Source organism: Eucalyptus grandis, chromosome 7, assembly GCF_016545825.1.
Source record: "Eucalyptus grandis isolate ANBG69807.140 chromosome 7, ASM1654582v1, whole genome shotgun sequence".
Classification (NCBI taxonomy): domain Eukaryota; kingdom Viridiplantae; phylum Streptophyta; class Magnoliopsida; order Myrtales; family Myrtaceae; genus Eucalyptus; species Eucalyptus grandis.
In genome coordinates, this window is record NC_052618.1 from 35,380,163 (window position 1) to 35,394,655 (window position 14,493).

Genomic DNA, 14,493 nt, shown 5'->3' on the forward strand with positions numbered 1-14,493 from the left:
ACATTATAGGAAAATAGTCACTGTACTAGAAATATATTATTTATTTATATAATTATTTACCTCTTCGTAAATGAATCCTTTTGGGATAATACTAGGTAATTTCTGACATCAATTTATCAATTATCGTGTTGTTGAAAGTACAACTAATTGTATCACACTTAGATGATAAGTTAAAACAAAAAAAAGCATTATTACCTGGAGTTGTCTATTGAGGAAAAAAAAAAGATACCAAATTATATAAATAATTTTTTTGCATAAAACAGGAAAAAAAATACTATACTACTCGACTCATCGAGGCCAAACTATAGTAGGAGACCCTCCAGCCTTCCAGAGCGGGACATTTAGGACAGAGCAGGACAAAAGTATGACTTAGACTCAATGAATCTTGTTTCCATTCGAAGTGATTTCAGCATTCCTGTGATTGGGGGCGTTTCCCCCTTTCTCTCTCATCTCTGCAATCACGGAAAAACTACTTTCTAGCAACAAATTAAGGATCTGGCCCTAGAAATGAAAAGGAAACTTGAGCTGAAAAAAGAAGAGTCATACTCCACAGAGGGGGAGAGAGAGAGAGAGATGGGGTCTTGGGTTCTTCTTATAAATTATTTTATTCTAGAATGTAGATAGCATAATCTTCTAGATGATGATTTCCAAGTAGAGGCTTCTTCAAGACAGTCACAGGTTGTACTAAGACACCATTTTGTCCTCAATAGGATTTTCCTTTGCCAGATTCTTTGCTTACTGCCTGCCACAACAACCTTCTCTTTCACTTTCCCTCCTCAGGGGGAAAGAACCAAACCAATGGCAGCAGCTGCCTCATCTTCCAAGTGGTTCTTGCCTTGTGTGCTACTGTGCGCGACTCTATCACTGACTCATTGCAGCAGTGTCACTTATGATGGCAAGGCTCTCATCATCAATGGCCAGAGGAGGATCCTTTTCTCTGGCTCCATTCATTACCCCAGAAGCACTCCTCAGGTTTGTACGCTCCCTCTTTTTTTCCTCATATTTTCACCTTTTTTTTTTTTTTTTTATTCTTCTTACAGCCCAGTTGATGATTTTATAAATGTCTGGTGTTTTCTTGAACATTATATTCAAACAATGCAGATGTGGGAAGGTCTTGTGCACAAGGCAAAAGAGGGTGGTTTGGATGTTGTTGACACCTATGTGTTTTGGAACGTTCATGAGCCTTCTCCTGGCAATGTACTTCTTTCTTTACTAACATAATCTGGGTTTACGCACGTTCACCATTTGGTTCGATTCATTTGTGCTAAGTGACTTTTATGTGCTGAATTTTATAGTATAATTTTGAGGGGCAATACGATTTGGTTCAGTTCGTAAAGACTGTCCAGAAAGCTGGCTTATACGTCCATCTCCGCATTGGGCCTTATGTTTGTGCAGAGTGGAATTTCGGGTGAACAGCCACGGTTTCTTCTTCCTTTTGTGCAGATTTCGCGCTTTTTTGATGTAATCTGTAATGTGTTTCCTATAACTTTTCAGGGGATTACCTGTGTGGTTGAAGTTTGTTCGGGGCGTTAGCTTCAGAACAGATAATGAGCCCTTCAAGGTGTGTATAAGTGGATGCACATGCGGCACGTGGAGAGAGAGAGATGCTTCTCGATTAGTTTAATCGGAGGATTTGGCAGACTTTCGTAATGCTTGATTGCTTTCTTGCATGTTGCAGTTGGCAATGCAGAAATTCACACAAAAGATTGTCCAGATGATGAAGAGTGAACACCTGTTTCACTCTCAAGGAGGCCCCATCATCCTATCTCAGGTGCTACCTCTGGTCTCTGTCATTTGACGACATGAAATATTTTCGAACCTAAAATCTCCTTTTCAAGCTTCTGATTCACCCTCTTGGTGCTTGTCGATATGAATTTTGCAGTAATGGGATCCCTAAACATATGTTCTTCCTCATCAATGGAAAATTTGTTGCATTATAGTGTGTTAAGTCTTATTTCTCCAGTGGCTTATGTAGTTTATCCTTTTTATCTGATCTGGCTGATCTTCTTGGAAATGATGTCCTCCATAACAGATTGAGAATGAGTATGAGCCAGAACGCAAGGCTTTCGGAGCTGCTGGTAAGGCCTACATGAATTGGGCTGCGAAAATGGCTGTAGGAATGGGCACAGGAGTGCCGTGGGTGATGTGCAAGGAAGATGATGCGCCCGATCCGGTGGTAAAGACATGTCACCTTCGTTTAGTAATATGGGAGATGCCTTGTCAGCCGCTGATTGATTAGATTTTCTGGCTCCTGCAAAACTTTATGTGGCAGATAAACACATGCAATGGCTTTTATTGTGATTACTTCTCTCCCAACAAACCATATAAACCAACATTATGGACCGAGGCTTGGAGTGGATGGTAATTTCTTGACTCTTGAGTACCTGAGTCTCTCAAACTTTCGATATTCAAGCAGTGTCGTAGAGCAAACCGAGCTGAAATTTCCCCTTAAACTATGCAGGTTTACAGATTTTGGCGGCCCAGTTTATCAGAGGCCAGTCGAGGATTTGGCATTTGCAGTTGCTCGTTTCATCCAAAAGGGCGGCTCCCTCATTAATTACTACATGGTCAGTGATATTGATGTTCCTGCCACGCTGTTGTTGATTTCAGCTCCTTCTAGTCACTTCCCAGAATGCAGTCGTGCTTTTACCGATTTCGGCTTTCTGTTTTTATGCTCAATTCAGTGCTCATAAAGCAGAGAAATACTTGTTTGGCAGTACCATGGAGGAACCAATTTTGGAAGAACCTCTGGAGGACCCTTCATTACCACGAGCTACGACTACGATGCTCCGATTGATGAATATGGTGAGAGTAGACTGAAGCAGATCCACAGTCCAGTCTGCTTTTACTTTTCCTGCACTATGAAAGTCGTTCCCTGGTTCAATTCTTTTGTTTCTTCGGCTATTGTCGATTTCTCATTGATGCGGTAATTGATTGCTAGGACTGATCAGGCAACCAAAGTATGGTCATTTGAAGGAACTACATAATGCCATGAAGAGATGTGAGAGAGCCATTCTAAATGCTGACCCCGTTGTGCAGTCCCTCGGGAACTATGAGCAGGTATACAACCTTCTTTGAGCAAATACTGAAAAACCAGTGATTGAAGATTGAAGGAACCATCTTTTATGAAACAATTTGGCACTTCTTCCGCTTCACGAAGAAATATTTGGTGGGCAGGCACATGTTTTTTCGTCTAATTCTGGAGGCTGCACAGCATTTCTCTCGAACTACCACACAAACTCAGATGCGAGGGTGACTTTCAGGGGAAGGCACTACGACTTGCCGCCTTGGTCCATCAGCATCCTCCCCAACTGCGTCGATGTTGTCTTCAACACAGCCAAAGTAAGTAGAGAGGTAGTCACTTGACTTGCATTCACTTGAATCAAACCCAATCCCCACAAAAAGATTCTTTTTTTTTGTCAGATGCAAAAAGAAACTTGACCTGCAGAATGCAGATAAGAGTAGTTTCTTAACTAGAATGAAGCAATTGATAAATGCAAAATTTTTCTGGCTGGAGTATATGCAGATGTGTATATTTTCATATACAGCAGTGAAATTAAGTCTAGCTTTAATATTCATTTTCTCTATGCACATGTTTTTCTGATCATATAGTGAGTTTGTAAGTACCGAGGCTTGATTGTTATGGTTGTCAGCGTTGTAACTCATAATGCCATCTCAGCAATGAGTGTGATCATTATCAAAAGGTGGAACTAAAAGGCCAAACTCATGAAGAGATGTAAACTTCTTTTCACGCCTTGTAGTCTAGTGCACACGCCAAAACTGATAAGCACTCGATGTCCTAAATGCAGGTTCAGCATCAAACTACTCAAGTGCAAATGTCGTCCACTAAAGCAGAACTACACTCTTGGGAGACTTTCAATGAGGAAGTCTATTCCCTAAATGAACATGCTAGCATCACGGCAACTGGTCTACTCGAGCAGCTGAACATAACAAGAGATGCTAGTGACTACCTCTGGTACACAACCAGGTGAGATCAACTTATTACGCTGCTCAAATTTGACGATGGGAAAAACATGAATTGGAAAGATTGCCTTATCTTTCTGTGAACATTTTGCTCGTTTCCCTGTTGGCTCCAGTGTCCATATTAGTCCATCGGAATCAATCCTAAGAGGAGGGAAACGCCCAATTCTCAAAGTTCAGTCCATGAGCCATGCCACGCACGTTTTCATCAATGGACATCTTTCAGGTGCATTTTCTTGTCTGATTTCTTGTTTGCTCATGAGAATGGAAATAGAATGGATGAAATGAGCTTTGCTGCTTCATTTACTGATAAATGGGTGGCCTGTAATGTAGGTTCTGCGTTTGGCTCTAGGGAAAAGAGGAGATCTGATTTTGCAGTGAACATCGACTTGCGAGGTGGGACCAACCAAATTTCACTTCTCAGCGCCACCGTTGGATTACAAGTTGGTTTTTGAAAACTTCACTTTAGAATTTTGTCCAATAGTAAGAAGCTTTCTGAATGTGCACCTATCCTAAATCACAATATCACATTTTGCGTCGCCCTGATTCTAGAACATCGGCTCTCATTTCGAGACATGGAGCATCGGCATCTTAGGACCAGTGACCTGGAAGGGCTTGATCAAGGGATCAAGGACCTGTCATGGCAAAAGTGGTCGTACAAGGTACAAACATATTGACTTCTCTTCTAGTTGCAATTAGTTGTTGACAAGAACTTGGTAAAACCTACACCTCACAAATGCTTCTGCAGATCGGGCTTAAAGGAGAATCGATGGCCCTGTATTCTCCAAGTTCCATTCAGTCAGTTGATTGGACAAGAGAGTCTTTAGTCTCAGTGAAACAACAACCTCTTACTTGGTATAAGGTACGAGTTACGCTATTTCGGTGCATTAACAATCGAGATACTATTAACATTCTTTGTGCTAATGAATGACAGAGGAGGCGTGTGATGGTGTGCATATGAAGGAAAGAAGCTACCTATGAATGTCATCATAATACCATCATCCATATTCAATCTGGATTTCTGAAGCATATCTTTCACGTTTTTTATTTTCATTTTTCCTGCACCTGATGCAGTCCACGGACCATCTTGCCGTTCTTCTAAACCCAAAATTCATGTCATTTGCAACAGAATGTCATGTAAAATTATATGCTTTTTGTCCTTTAAATCAACCAGAATAGATAATTTTTCTTGTTTAAGATGTACCAACAAGAATGTGCTCGACTCTTAGGCCATACACTGTCGAGTCTCGAGAAAACCGACTTTTTCTTCCTTTCACTCATGCAATGCAAAGCCAACGTGCAAAGCAATGAAAAGAATTCAGTTTTTGAGAGCATTTGCCGTCTAATATTCTGCTTGAACCCGCAGGCCTATTTTGATACACCAGGAGGAGATGAACCTCTGGCTCTTGACATGGGAAGTATGGGGAAAGGTCAAGTTTGGGTCAACGGGCATAGCCTCGGACGATATTGGAGTGTACGCGCCAAAGGAGATTGCAGCGGATGCAGTTACTCCGGCACGTTTCGGCCCGTCAAGTGCCAATTCCGATGTGGATACCCAACTCAACAATGGTAAAAACATCTCCATGAAACCTCAGAACTGTCAGATGAGAGGTCAGTGAACTGAACATTAGGATTTTGTCATCTGACTGCTATTCGTTGTTTTTCAGGTACCACGTTCCGCGGTCTTGGTTAAGACCAACCAAAAATTTGCTGGTGGTTTTCGAGGAAACTGGTGGGGATGCTTCGAGGATTGCCCTCGTCAAAAGAGTGGTGATAGGTCAACAATAATCAAACCGAGTTGCACTACAATATAAAAGTTCTCAGTAATTTTTGTTTTCGAAACTAATTACAGAAGTTGTTATATGATTAGCACAGACAACGAATCACCTCATTTTACAGCATTTATGGGTGTGAATCAACATCCGAAAACCATTCAAAATGGTCACTAGGTAACTGTCCATGCTCATTTCCAAGGCCTGTACCGTTAAGGAGATGAGATGGCCTATCGGGCTTCACATCCTAGAAATCTATGTATGTAGTCTAGAGCGAGGATGATATAAACCCCAGCGACTTAAGTGTGAGCGAAAAGATGACCCACATTCTGTTAAAAGAACAGAAAGAACAAACTTGGAAGTCAGGCAATCTATTGCCAGAAGAATTACTGCGGGAATGATCAAGATCATGTTGCATGAATCAAGATCAATAATTACTGCAGGAATATCATCATATGATGGATCATCTTTCCAAGCATGCTGAGTTGTTATGAGGAGTCCCGAGTAGTTGGACTGACGAACTGCAACGGGCCATCAACAACATTAAGTGCAGAGCTTTCAAGACTGGTCGCCAAGTTAGCTCGTAATGATAATACTCTTTGTCATCTTCGGTATTATACTGAAAACAAAGTCGTTCATGAATCTGGATTCGTCCTTTGCAATGGGGAAATTCTTTCTTGTATCGAGAGTGACTCATCTTGTCCGGATCGGCTTAAAGCCAGCAACTTTCTTTGCTTGCACTGTAGCTCCATCTCAGCTGCATATTAAGTAGATGGAGATCAATTAGAAGGAAGCTCTTGCAAAAATGGGATTTCTCATGTTCGCTCCTGTGTACTCCTTAAGAGGATAATACTGCATTAGGACCAGCTTCGTGCATTCCTCATAGCTTATTATTGCAGAAGGCAGAAGAAGATTCAGTAGCCACCTTACAAAATTCAAAAAAGACAAGAGGAAGAAAAGGAAAAAGCCTTCCGTTGCCGGGACTTGAACCCGGGTCTCTCGGGTGAGAGCCGAGTATCCTAACCAACTAGACTACAACGGATGTGCGTCGACAGGGCTCTTTCTTTAGTATATCATTATAAATTATTTCGATACCCCAGCTCCACACAAATAATTCTTAAACTTCGACCCAATGTAATATCATCCGTGAAATTTAACCTAATATATGATCTCATCCCTAAAATTTTAATTTACTCAATATGATTTCTAAAATTTTGATACTTATTTAAACTAATCCTTGAACTATATAAAAATGTTCAATATTATCCCTGAATGTAAATATTGAATATCTTCATATGAACTAAGGATTAGTTTGAACATTTATCAAAAGTTTTTGGGCTTTATTAAAAAAATTGAAAGTTTATGGACGATATTATATATTATGTTAAAGTTCAAGGATCACATTGAATAAATTAAATATTTATGAGTCACATTGCACATTAGATAAGAACTCATTGATCATTTATATCATTATTCTATCCCAATATGCACGCATTGTAGTTTTTCTAAAACGAACAAATGTGATGGCATGATGGGTCATTAATGGCCTTGGATGTCTTCTAAGCTTAGCAATGACCTATCAAATGACGAGAAACACCACATCGCGATTCCCGCCTAGTGGGATCCATTATAGTGATCATGTCATGTCATTGCATTCGATTCTATGTTAGATCGTATGGAAGCAATGCTATATATCTATGGTTGCCATCCCCTTCCATCTCTCCATAGGTTTCCCATGCACCAACTGGCATTTCTATCTCCTGATTACGACCAAGTCATCTAAAAATAAAATCTCTCGCCTTATCCTTAATTAGAGTAGAATTCTCGTTTCTGCTATTCATTTTATCTCCGTGCCATAGAACATTGCTACTCTATCAATCTTATAGAATTTTCTCAAGTAGCATTTGACAAACGTCCGACACACCGGACACACCTCCACTTCATCTTTTCCGTTTGCACTCTGTTGGCATGATCCCTTTCGAATTAACTGTCCTCTTATGACACCAAATTCAAGATAACAATGCCATTTACTTCTCAATCTTTCAATTCATGCCAACGTGCCATTTGAACGATTCATCTACCGAACGTTATACTGTCCACAAAGGGCACCAAACAAAAAAAGGGGAAAAAATCATAGAATAGAGCAATAGAATAGAGCACTTGAGGAAAAGTATCAAAAAAGTATTTATTCAAGTGATACTAATTTAGTCATAAACTTTTTTACATTGGTACCAATTCAATTCATTCACTCAATTTTGGCCTACCAATGGTGACGTAAATGTCGACCGAATGCTGATGTGACAATTTTTAAATAATTTTTTAATTATTTTTTTTTTTAATTATTTTTTTCTTTTCTTTTTTTCTTCTCCCATTTTTCTTTTCTTTTCTTTTCTTTTTCTTTTCTCCTTTCTTCCTCCTTGGACTTTCAATGGCGAGCCTCGAGGGTCGTGAGGCCCTCGCCTAGTGGCCGGTGAGCCTCGCCAGACTAAAAGTCCAAGGAGGAATAAGGAGAAAAGAAAAGAAAAAAAAAGAAAAGAAAAATTAATAACAAATTTAAATAAAAAATTGTCACGTCTACATTCACCGCTCGGCATCTAGTCAGTGCCCGACCATTGGCCAATGTCCACATCAACGCCGACCAACCAAAATTAATCGGATGGACTAAATTGGTACCAACGTAAATAGGTTTAAGATTAAATTAGTCTAATTAAAAAGTATAAAATTAAATTGATAGCAATGCAATAAGCTTATAACTTTTTTTATACTTCTCCAAAGCACTTGTGTTACGCATCCTTTCCATCTTCCAGACATATATGTGAGATAATCTTCATTGATAAATGAAGTATTTTCTCACAAGCTGCATAGAGGAAAAAGTATAAAGCAAGTCCTTAGTGATATTGGGGAAAATAAGATAACAAAAAGGTGAAAAAACTTCATTGAATCAGTGGTTCTCAGTTACATCGAGGACAAAAGAAGGAAGTGAATCGCTGATGCAAGTTTAAAAAGGGCAAAAGTCTCAACTCTTCGGTATCATATATCAAGAAATTCTCAAGTCTTTGGTATCACATATCAAGAAATTTACTCCTGAAAAACCTTTTCGCTTGCCTTGGTAAAATGTCAACTGGGGAAAGGAAAATATTACAGCACCTAGTTCTTCAAATCCCCCCTTAAAACAAAAATGCACATAATCGCTCTCCTGAAAATGGAGAGAGAGAGAGAGAGAGAGAGAGAGAGAGAGGGGGCATGATCAATCAACTCCTGTTGACACAACTTTAAAGCACTCTGTAAGAAGTGGCCATTTGTTTTCCAACATCATCGAATTCCTCAAACCTGGTCTCCTGTCTCCTTGGGCATGAGCTTACATGTTCTTGTGCCTCATACCCATCCTCTGTACAAATATCTTAGCTTGATTTTGCTCTCTTCCACACAATAACTGTGCCATACAAATCAGACGACGCCAGTAAGTTTTCACCGTGGTTCCAAGCAACACTTACAACTGGGAACCGATGGCCCTGTAATGCAATGAACTTTTAGATTGGTGTTTTGATGACAACAAAAACAAAAGCTCTGATAACGTCCCAAGCAATGAAGGCAAACCTGCAGCTTGTTTACACAGGTATGCCTTGGCCGTGTTAGGTCGTAAAAGTAGACATTTGAATCCTCGCTTCCAGCAACTTCACATAATGGAAAATGTGCTATGTTAGTTACGACAAACAAATAATTGCCCTCAACTTCCGAAAGAAATGATTTTATCGGAGTTTTTGGTGATCACTTCCATCAATGAGAACCTTTTAGGTTATTGCTCCTTCTACAACTTGAGTTTGCATTAATACTCATGTATGAAACATGAATAAGAATATATCGTGAAAGAACATCAGGCTTCATATGGTTGCATTCAAAAGTATTAACCATTAAGTCTAATGCTCAACACCCTGCCATTCAACAACAACTTGCAATAATACTAAATATGTCAGACAGACCATACTTGTGCATTTTTCAGTACAGATATCCACTCTTATAGCCAAAACAAAACAGAGCCATTTACCCAATCAAATAGGCACAAAAGATGAATGAATCTAGGTGGCATCCATGAATGTTTCATTTTCTAACTAAGAGAACTCTAGTTATCTAAGCGCTTTACTGACAAAATGGTAAAAAAACGAAAACAAAATAATCGGTTAATTAGGTATACTCAATCCTTATGCATATCTTGATGTACGTTTCATCTCAAAATCAGAAATAACTGTGACTATAATGCTCCAGACATACTAAAGAAAAAATCCCCAGAGAGAGAGAGAGAGAGAGAGAGAGAGAGAGAGAGAGAGAGAGAGAGGGAGACCTATAAATTCCCCTTTCTCAAGGGAAAGAAGAGGGCAGAATGAAACCCTAATAGTATGCACTCGTGGACTTAATTTGAGTGAGCAACGGAGGGTCAAATAACCTTGTATTTCCAAAGCTACACTGCAATGACAGCAAACCAATTGTATCAGCTCATTAGGATTTACAAAAACATTAGAACAAAGGATGTGTTCTGCCTCCAATACCTGAAGAAAGACAAACTTCCGTCTTGGGTACAAGTTAGCAACACAGGACCGCGGGCTAGCAAAGAAAAACTCCGGTATTGCACAGTAGTTACAGGAGACCTGCGTTTGCTGCTAGTTCTATCACGATGACTGCGTGACAGTGCCCCTGTGTGGGAGTTCATGCTGACAGAGTATACAGATCCCTGCACAGAATAGCACATTGCAACTAGCATTTAACAAGCAGAAGAGCAGGATGAAGAAAGAAGTCCATCAGAGTGATTTACAGAAGTCTACTTGAGCATCCCCACAGAATATCAGCTGACCAGTATGATCATGGTCCATAGACGTGACTTCACTATCAAATGCCATTTTACTTATTATCCTCCCAGTGCTAAAATTGAACACCTGGTTCACCATCAAAGAAATTTCACATATAAAAGAGATTGCTGGAATGTATATTCAAATAGCTCTATATGTAGATGAGCAATTTATAAAGTAACAAACATGGTCCTCACTCAAAAAACCAAGCTTAATCCAAGTGCTTCTGAGACAATCCATCAACAATAATATTTTATTAAGATTTAGTCATGAAACAAGATCACGTGATTGAGCTATCCCCATCCTTTAATCACTCACGTGACTAGGTACACAAAATGCTGATGTGATGTCTCATAAAATCTGGAATATACCAGCCATATTTATGACTCCAGTAGGTTCTGCAATGGATGTTAGTTGCAGTAAATATGGTAACCATGGTCGCTGAATATGCCTAAATCAGTGTCTACAATTTTTCGGATTAATAAACACAACTAAAATGTTGGCGAAAATGCTAACAATAAAAAAAAAAAAAAATGCACTATGATTGTATCTAGTCAGAGCTATCGAAAGGAAATAATGGAACAAAAAATTCAAGCATGGCAGAAGTAAACAACATGATAAGCTGAAAATTAGGGTACCCAGTAATTACAGTTATCTCTTTGTTTGCATTGCCAACTGAAAGGAAGTTGTTATTTACCTGCATCAATAATCAAGAGTACAAGGTAAATTCAACATCTACTAGATTGAACTCATAGAATAACTTCTTCTAGTTTAAAACATATATGTACAGATGTACTTACAGGGTGAAACTGGATGCACAACTGTGACGATACTCCATATATCACTCTTATGCAAATTCCTTTGGATATCTCCCAGACTCTCACTGTTTTATCCATTGAAGATGATGCAATGTACTGATTATTGGAGGAGAAATCAAAGTCTGCAATGAACAAAGTGTATCAGAAAGTTTATGGTGGTAGGAGGGCTGACAACTGTAAAAAAGAGCCTTAAAAATAACTTCAAGCAAGGACCAATTCTTTATTACCTTGTGGTGTTTCATTCTATATAGCCTATGCGTCCGCATGACAGTCCATACCAGACAAACCTTTTACTTCCTTGCTATTACTTTTGTACTATCTTAACAAATGAAAAGGCACGATTTGCAAATTGTATGCTTCGCATCAATCATCATCAAGCTATGACAGGAATTCACAACTAACAGAACAGCTAGCTACATTCAACCTCAGTATTACTAGAAAATATTAGAAATCACTTCTAACTAGCCACAACTCTGCTCTGCTTACAAGGCAAAGAAGTATACAGCATGATATCTTAGCTTGGTGTCAATTATGAAGAAAATACACAATGGATTTCTGTAACCAACTTCTAGGATGAGTGGATTCCACAGGCAGTCACTCCAGCATTGTTCTTTGGGTGTCTTCACATGGGTCTAGGATGTCTAGTAGGTGCCATAATGATAGGATATGTCGTCCAACTTATTTTTCTGAGCAAGCATCATAATGACTCAAAGCAGGATGCATGAAAGGAAGATCCACATAGACAACCATCATACGATCATTTGATTATATCTGCAGAATCTATGAGGAAGACTGGAGAGACACATAGGCTTCCATGTAAATTTAAAAGGAAAAGACACAAGTAAGATAAGTATATGACATGTTTTGGGCAATTAAGTTTCAAAGTCGATTTCCATTTTCTCCTTGAATTTCACACAATTAAAACATTAATCAAGCTTCTAAACATCATTCCACTGATTAGCAGTACGCTAGTCAAAGATTGAAAACCATCATAGCTCCTCAAAAGTGGATTTCAGAGAACCAAATTATAATGAGGAAATACAGCTTTTCACATAAATAAAGAATTTTATGTCGTGAGTCAGTGCTTTGGCATATAAGAGTCCTAAAAAAACTTAACAACTACATTTCCAGCACAAATTCTATTTCGTAGAATCAGCACATGTGAAAAGAATGTCGTTTCACTGACCTATGATGACATGTGAAAGGGACATGCATAAAAAATGTACATAACCAGACAGAAAGAAAAGAATGGAGCTGATACCAGTTAAGCCAACCTGTGACTTCTTTCGAATGCCCAACCAATTGCTTTACGACTGAAGGTGGCTCCGAGACAGTGCATACTGTCAAGGTTCCATCAGCTGCCCCATATGCAAGCAGATTGGAACTTGCATGCCCAAACTTCAGAACAGTCACTGCAAAAGCAAACTATTTAGATTCCATGCTCGGCCAATGAATTGAGTCTAGACTATCTGAAGGATTACCAGAAGCTCTGCTCTGATCAAAGATGCAATGCATTCCCACGAATGAGTATGCAGGTTCAGCCCCCTGACGACGTGGCCGATCACTATCGCTCGCGCTGGAGCTGAAACTCGTTCTGTGACTAGAAGCTACATTGCCACTCCGCAGATCCTGTAATCACAGTCCACATCATGCTATTATCCCTACAGATCAAATGTCCCCTATCCCACTGACAACATTAAAACCTTGTATTCGTGAGACTATGGTTTTAGTTCCGCCCAATCATTCCCGACGAGTACTGTGCAAAATCCCACTCCACAGGGTGTTGTATATGCAGACAAACTATAATTGGTTATTCTACACAACAACACATAGAATTCGAACCGAAGACAAGACTTTTAAGATAAAGTAATTACCCTGCTCGAACTCCAGCTCTCTGCTTCGAATAGATGGGACAGCGGATTTGGAGAAGAAACCCACCGCCCGCTGATGCATCAACCAGCAAAGTCACCCTGATGTCAGAATTATGCGCGAACATTGACTCAAAAAAAAAAAAAAAAAAAGCACTAACGCACTCGCCGAAAGCACAACTACAGCTCACGCAGAACTAGCGACATAAGAAGCAAGATTCAAAAAAGCGGATGAACCCCATCGAGAAAAGCCAACTGAAACTTCAAATTCGAAAAGAAATGAACAGCTCCTAATCCGGCAAAGCGATCGGGGCGACCTGTTTCCGGGCGTGCTCAGGCTCGGCGTCTGCAAATTCTCCCAGTTCCTCGGCCTCCGGATGTAATTGCGGTACGCGACGTAACCTTTCCCGTTGCATCTCCAGTCCTTCAAACGAAACAACAAAGAACTCCGTGGAATGAAACACGCGTACACATTCACGCCGAATTCACGCAGAGAGAGAGACGGAGACAGAGCGAGAGATACTCGTCGGCGAAGAGAACCGGAGAGCGCCTTGCGGTGGAGGAGAAGGCGGCGGATGCCGACGTAGTTGGGATCGCCATCGGCGTTGCTCAGAGGTTGGAGCAGGCAGCTGAACAACTCCGGATCGGGGCCGGCTTTCTCCTCCTCTTCGTCGCCCCGCTCCGTCCATTGGGTCGAATTGCTGGTTCCGGCCTCGATCTCCGCCATCGTCGCGCTTGCTTACCGGCTACGATCGCGCGAGGCGAGATCGATCCATCGACGAACCACGACGACGACGACCCACCACCACCTCCAAGTTCGCAAAGCCACGTGTTCAAGTTCAAGGTGTTGCGCGCATGCGGCGCCGTTTGGGGGGATCGAATGTGATTTTTGTGATAAATGACAATTATATCACAATTCGAGCTCTAAATCAAAATAAGGAGTTCATATCATGAAAAATTCAAAATACACGCAATAAATTTAATCACAAAATTCTCGAATTGGTACACTTATGAAAATTTTATTGCCAACTAATTTTTTTACTATTAAAAATCTCAAATTAACACGTTTGTGATGAATTTATCCTATATCAGTTTTTGTTAAATTGAATTAATATCACAAAAAATCACAAACCGATATATATATATGACAAACGGATGGTGAAACCCAAACTGATGTACATGTTAACTAGCACGTGTCATACAATTCGGTAAT

At 40.0% G+C, this 14,493-nt stretch overlaps 2 protein-coding genes and 1 non-coding gene across 3 annotated transcripts; 1 reads left to right on the forward strand and 2 right to left on the reverse strand.

Moving 5' to 3' along the window:
• The first annotated feature begins 396 nt into the window (after positions 1–396).
• LOC104453358 (beta-galactosidase 5) lies at positions 397–5,864 on the forward strand. The gene is given in 19 exon segments (XM_010067891.3): positions 397–972; positions 1,102–1,197; positions 1,296–1,408; positions 1,495–1,561; positions 1,679–1,771; positions 2,033–2,176; positions 2,273–2,361; positions 2,462–2,567; positions 2,718–2,805; positions 2,942–3,060; positions 3,178–3,342; positions 3,810–3,988; positions 4,098–4,207; positions 4,315–4,424; positions 4,534–4,582; positions 4,585–4,643; positions 4,730–4,843; positions 5,348–5,550; positions 5,649–5,864. Coding segments are annotated over 19 exon segments (2,199 nt in total). The 5' UTR covers positions 397–798; the 3' UTR covers positions 5,770–5,864.
• An 858-nt stretch (positions 5,865–6,722) lies between these two features.
• TRNAE-CUC lies at positions 6,723–6,795 on the reverse strand. Its single transcript has one exon. It is a non-coding gene; the product is annotated as a tRNA-Glu (tRNA).
• A 1,955-nt stretch (positions 6,796–8,750) lies between these two features.
• Positions 8,751–14,113, reverse strand: LOC104453360 (WD repeat-containing protein 13). The gene is made up of 12 exons (XM_010067893.3): positions 13,804–14,113; positions 13,598–13,704; positions 13,287–13,356; positions 12,894–13,041; positions 12,687–12,824; positions 11,395–11,534; positions 11,244–11,291; positions 10,571–10,681; positions 10,298–10,479; positions 10,093–10,214; positions 9,351–9,427; positions 8,751–9,265 (listed from the first exon to the last, which is right to left on the reverse strand). Exons 1-12 carry the CDS (start codon positions 14,005–14,007, stop codon positions 9,155–9,157), a joined length of 1,458 nt encoding a protein of 485 aa, XP_010066195.2. The 5' UTR covers positions 14,008–14,113; the 3' UTR covers positions 8,751–9,154.
• Positions 14,114–14,493: the final 380 nt, after the last annotated feature.

Coding starts and splice junctions, on each gene's coding strand:
- LOC104453360 (XM_010067893.3), bottom strand. CDS start 14,007: ATGGCGGAGATCGAGGCCGGAACCAGCAATTCGACCCAATGGACGGAG. Junction 11,292..11,394: donor TGTGCATCCAGTTTCACCCT/GTAAGTACATCT, acceptor TTATTGATGCAG/GTAAATAACAACTTCCTTTC. Junction 10,682..11,243: donor ATGCAAACAAAGAGATAACT/GTAATTACTGGG, acceptor ATGGTGAACCAG/GTGTTCAATTTTAGCACTGG.